Source organism: Nothobranchius furzeri, chromosome 2, assembly GCF_043380555.1.
Source record: "Nothobranchius furzeri strain GRZ-AD chromosome 2, NfurGRZ-RIMD1, whole genome shotgun sequence".
In the NCBI taxonomy this organism is placed as follows: Eukaryota; Metazoa; Chordata; class Actinopteri; order Cyprinodontiformes; family Nothobranchiidae; genus Nothobranchius; species Nothobranchius furzeri.
This window is the reverse complement of record NC_091742.1, coordinates 45,408,447-45,414,099: the sequence shown is the minus strand read 5'-3', so window position 1 is coordinate 45,414,099 and position 5,653 is coordinate 45,408,447. Positions and strand designations below refer to the sequence as shown.

Sequence of the window (5,653 nt, the reverse complement as noted above, 5' to 3'; positions counted from 1 at the left end):
TGTCACCGGTTCTGTTCATCACTTTTATGGACAGAATTTCTAAACGCAGCCGTGGTGTGGAGTGTGTCGAGTTTGGTGGCAGGAGAATCTCGTCTCTGCTTTTTGCGGATGATGTGGTCCTCCTAGCTTCATCCAGCTCTGACCTTCAGCTCTTGCTGGGTAGGTTCGCGGCCGAATGTGAAGCGGCTGGGATGAGGATCAGCACCTCCAAATCTGAGACCATGGTTCTCGACCGGAAAAGGGTGGCTTGCCACCTCCGGGTCGGGGGAGAGGTCCTACCTCAAGTGGAGGAGTTTAAGTATCTCGGGGTCTTGTTCACGAGTGAGGGTAGGAGGGATCAGAAGATCAACGTCTGCAGTGATGCGGACGCTGAGCCGATCTGTCGTGGGGAAGAGGGAGCTGAGCCAGAAAGCCAGGCTCTCGATTTACCGGTCGATCTACGTCCCAATCCTCACCTATGGTCATGAGCTTTGGGTAATGACCGAAAGAACGAGATCGCGGATACAAGCGGCCGAAATGAGTTTCCTCCGTAGGGTGGCCGGGCTCAGCCTTAGAGATAGGGTGAGGAGCTCGGACATTCGGGAGGGACTCGGAGTAGAACCGCTGCTCCTCTGGATCGAAAGGAGCCAGTTGAGGTGGTTTGGGCATCTGGTCAGGATGCCTCCTGGACGCCTCCCCGGGGAGGTGTTTCGGGCATGTCCTGCCGGCAGAAGGCCCCCGGGTCGACCCAGGACACGTTGGAGAGGTTACATCTCCAATCTGGTCCGGGAACGCCTTGGGGTCCTGCCGGAGGAGCTGGTGGACAAGGCCGGGGAGAGGACGGCCTGGAGCTCCCTAGTTGGGATGCTGCCCCCGCGACCCGGACCCGGATAAGCGGAGGAAGACAAAGACGAAGACTATATATATATATATATATATATATATATATATATATATATATATATATATATATATATATATATTGCCTCTGTCAGTGCGCCCTAGGGCAGCTGTGGCAACATCGTAGCTCATCACCATCAGTGTGTGAATGCGTGTGTGAATGGATGAATGATACATTGTAGTGTAAAGCACTTTGGGGTCCTTACTCTGAGAGGTGCTATACAAGTGTGGGTCATTTATCATTTATCGTTTATATTCAGATTGTATTGTAAAATTTTAGACATCAAGTTGCGCATTTATATATTTCTCTCTAAATATGAATAAATAACTAAATATTCAGATGGAACAAGGAACACAAACACCAAAGCGACATCTAGTGTGTGGAGGTTGTAGTTGCAACAATTAAACAAGGTTCCCAGCCATGGTGAGACCAGGTTCGCTGCCTGTAACTGGGTCCATCTGTCGAAGGCTTCACCTAAACTCACTCTGGCTTTAGGTCTTTAATATATAATAATAATAATAATAATAATAATTTTATTAATATTATTAAATAGTTCCATATTCGACCTTTAATTCTAAAATTGCATTTAAACTTTATTATGTAGATTCTGGACATTTATACGTGATGCTGTTTATTTTTACATGAATGTGGGAAAGTGTCTTCAGAGATTTCACACCCCGTTTTTTATTTATTTACTTTTTGCTTGTTTTTTTAAGGAGCTGATGTACATGTGAATAAAATAAGTTGTTATGATGCTAGGTGTATAGCAAAAGGTAGCTAAAAAGCCTGTGATAAATGTAGCTGTTAAAATGTTAAATATGTCCAAATGTACCCATTAGTGCATTATTTTTATCTGCCAATTTGCAATAAGCAAGACCTACTGCAGCCTAACAAAACATACATGTGGGACACTGGAGAAATACCGTTATAATTTCATATTACCGAGTTGTTTTAGCAAACATTGTGGATCCATTTAGAGCTGTCTCATTGTGCATGAATGCTGCTACATGGGTCCAGTTTTATGACAAAAAGGAGACTTTAACTGGACACTCCCCTAAAACCTTGGACGCGGTCCTCTTCGTCTCCGATTGGCCGTGAGTCCCCACCGACAACACCTGCTAAACTCCTTCATCCAAATTGACACCCGGGGTTCTGAGAAATATAGGCTGCATCCTTCCAGCTCATGCATTCAGTCTCACAGCTGCTCCATGACACACCAAGCTGCAGCTGCGCTGGTTGCTGATCCAAGGTGAACTCTCTCTCTCTCTCTCTCTCTCTCTCTCTCTCTCTCTCTCTCTCTCTCTCTCTCTCTCTCTCTCTCTCTCTCTCTCTCTCTCTCTCTCTCTCTCTCTCTCTCTCTCTCTCTCTCTCTCTCTCTCTCTCTCACACACACACACACACACATACACGCGCGCGCGCGCACACACACACAACCGGATCTTTGCTGGGAAGCAGACGGAGGCGCACTGCCGGGAGACGCAATGTTGGTGAAGCTGGCCGCGGTGCTGCTGGTTTTTTCGGTGCTGGAACAAGTAGTAGGATCGGATAATATTGATTTTCACGACCTCCCTCCGGAGAAGCCTGCGAGCCACAAAGGACGCCTGTCTCTGCAGAATACAGGTAAGTACCTGGAGAGATGAGGGCTTTTGGCCGCTGCTCTGAGCGTCCTGACACGTGTTCCTGGAGTCGCACATCACAGCGTGCGGGCGATTTGTCCGATTTGATCATTTTGGCTCAGAAATTCTGATGTTTCACGTGAACGAGATGGCGCTTTCCAATTCCCACGAAAGGTGATATTTTGTAAATACTCCCAGACGGAAATCCAATATGTTAGTAAACTATTAATAGAGGGGCACAAGGTAATAGGTAACCCATACGGCAGCGCGTAGGTGAGCGCGCGCCTTGGGAACATGCCAACCTATAGGTGACTCTCGACAGCTATCTGAAGAAAGTTGGCTGATGAGAAATTGATGATGATTTATTGACCATAATAGGTCTTTGTAATGTTGAAATGACTAAAAGACTCTATCACGTCAGAGCGCATTCTTCTCCACACACCTTATTTCTTCTGAAGAGGTCAGTAAACCTGCATCAGGTTGTTACAAGTCTTCGTGTCTCTTCCTTTCTGAAAGAAAATAACATAATAATAATAATAATAATAATAATAATAATAATAATAATAATAATTGTCAATTAAGTGAGGAAAACAGAGGAGAAACTCCTGCCTGCGCTCTGAAAACACAAATCACTGTGTAATTCAATGCACGCTGCTGCGGCCGAGCTGTACAATCCAAGCACATTCCCGCGATGCCAAAACAAGCACTGCTGACAGCGACTCACTTCTCTCGCGCACTAAAGTTCAACTCATCCCTTCCTCACCCCCACCCACCTTGCTTTACTGACCCCCTTCCACCTCCAAACAGAGGCTCTTTGTTGACCAGCTTGATTTCTAATAATAAGACCCCTCTTTCGCAGTTCTTGCGAATGAAACAGTAACGTTTTCAATCCCAGACAAATCATCTGCTTCGGTCGTTCTGAAGCCAAACTATAACTCTGGACAACCTGTTGGTTTAGGAATCAGTTTTAATGGAGAAACTGCATCCAAAGGTCATCTGGGCCCTCCTCCTGTCCATCATCACTAGTGGTGTGGCTTTTTCAGAAAACAACTGAAGTCCATACAGCAATGGTGCCGAGAGACTTGTTGATCCACGTGTTCCAGAGCAGACCATGAGGGATGGTTGAATCTGTGAGGCTGTATCTGCAATGCAGCATCCCATCTGAATGCCAGTGCAGATGACTGTGGTGCAGAATGACACACCAGGTGTCCTTCTGCAGAACCCCTTGCAGTCTGAAGAAATTAGACTTCTTCCCCCTACAATTTGCATGCCTCCTTATTCTTCTTGCAGTTATACACCTCATAAGCTCGGTGAGTGCAGCTGAAGTGAAGCTGTGCCTTTGAGGTGTTCAGCAAACCTTTAGTAAACCAAACTGCTGTGAACAGATGATAAATTCCCTCCCTTAACACGCTCTCTCCCATTCCTCCCCCGTCAGCGGAGATCCAGCACTGCCTGGTGAGTGCTGGGGATGTTGGCTGTGGTGTGTTTGAGTGCTTTGAGAATAACTCCTGCGAGATACGAGGGCTACAGGAAATCTGCATGACGTTCCTGCACAACGCTGGCAAATTTGACTCTCAGGTAGGAAGAGAAACTGTGTTATTGACAGGATTGCATTTTTTACTGCTTCCTACTTGGACTTGGTGATCATTGTGAATATTTCTAAAACGTCTGCTACATAACATAACATTTGTTTTCAGATGTGCAATCTTGAGTACACGTTCCATGTTCAACCTCTGATGCCTCCAGCTGGCCTGGGGCCCAGCTAGCTCACTTTTCATGCACAGCAGAGGTTGAAACCCTGCCAAAAACACTTGTGTAGAGTGTTAATACGCTAATAAGGTCACAACCTATAAATTTACATTGCAGACTAAACAATTGCGCTAGCTGATCCTTTCAAATAAACTCAAAAGCTGCTAAAGCAGGTGCATCCCAAAGCGTACCAAAGTGGCCCCAGAGTGCTCTGTGTTTGGATTCTTATCTGCTGCATTTGGCCAGAAAACTTCTCGTGACTTTGTCTCCATGTGCATTAGGGGAAGTCTTTCATCAAGGATGCCCTGAAGTGTATGGCACACGGTCTACGGCACAAGTTCAGCTGCATCAGCAGAAAGTGTGTGACCATAAAGGAGATGGTGTTTCAGCTCCAGAGAGAGTGCTACATCAAACACAACCTGTGCTCAGCTGCTAAGGAGAACGTGGCCGTCATGGTGGAGATGATCCACTTTCAAGACCTTTTCCCCAAAGGGTGACTGCTCCAAGTTAATTTTGACACTGACTTGTCTCTTTTCTATGATCCCACCTGAAATGTTCTTCTAATTCAAAGTAGACAAATGCATTGACACACTTTAAAATGTTGAATCACCGGACTGATGTGAGTAATGCACCTCTCTCTTTCCAGTCCTTACGTGGAACTGGTGAACATTCTCCTCAGCTGTGGAGAGGAAGTGAAGGAGGCTCTGACGCGGAGTGTCCGGCTGCAGTGTGAGCAAAACTGGGGGGCGCTCTGTGACAGCCTGAGCCTCTGCTCCTCCCTTGTCCCATCCCCTGCCAGTTCCCCTGTTGAACACCACCACCGCCATGCCTTGCCTTCCCTCCTTGAGCCGGAACACCCTCGCCCCCCACGGCTAGGTGATAAGGACAGACCTGGTAAAGCGGCTTTAAACACTCATCCACGAAGTCGCAGTCCAGGACCCCGTAGACATGGTACAGAAGCTGGAGTGATGGCTGAGCAGGAAGACCCCAAGGCCACTGAAATCCAGAGGTGAAGGCTCAAGTGACCTTTCACCCTTCTCCCCCTCAAAATCTGAAACCCAGATTAAGCCCCCCCCCCCCACACACACACACACACACACACAACTAAAATCCCTGACAGACTAAGCAGAAGGAAAAAAGCCCCGACCGCTCCTGTTCTCTTCCTCTTCTCCAGTCATTCCAGCAGCCCCACATGGTAAACTTGCAGGGTAACTGTGGTGTAGACCTTAGGCCACAGTTTTATTTTCTTCTTTGTTTTTTTAACTGAATAACAAATGTTTTATCATGATTATTTAAACTGTTAGAACTATTTTGGCTCTAATATAGCATTTCTCAAACAATTACGTTCTCTAAGATTCGATTATATTTGTACTATTTATTTTATTCTTTATGCAATGTTGAAATATCA

The 5,653-nt window shown here is 46.3% G+C and overlaps 1 protein-coding gene across 1 annotated transcript; it reads left to right on the top strand.

Annotated features, from left to right (window-relative positions):
- The first annotated feature begins 2,245 nt into the window (after window positions 1-2,245).
- stc2a (stanniocalcin 2a) lies at window positions 2,246-5,391 on the top strand. The gene is made up of 4 exons (XM_015974952.3): window positions 2,246-2,500; window positions 3,932-4,074; window positions 4,527-4,738; window positions 4,892-5,391. The coding sequence occupies exons 1-4, from the start codon at window positions 2,362-2,364 to the stop codon at window positions 5,256-5,258; spliced, it is 861 nt and encodes a 286-aa protein (XP_015830438.1). The 5' UTR covers window positions 2,246-2,361; the 3' UTR covers window positions 5,259-5,391.
- The last annotated feature ends 262 nt before the right edge of the window (window positions 5,392-5,653 follow it).

Excerpts from the sequence above, each read along its gene's own strand:
- stc2a (XM_015974952.3), top strand. The coding sequence starts at position 2,362 with ATGTTGGTGAAGCTGGCCGCGGTGCTGCTGGTTTTTTCGGTGCTGGAA. Across the intron at positions 2,501-3,931 it reads CCTGTCTCTGCAGAATACAG|CGGAGATCCAGCACTGCCTG; the intron begins GTAAGTACCTGG and ends CTCCCCCGTCAG. Across the intron at positions 4,739-4,891 it reads CAAGACCTTTTCCCCAAAGG|TCCTTACGTGGAACTGGTGA; the intron begins GTGACTGCTCCA and ends CTCTCTTTCCAG.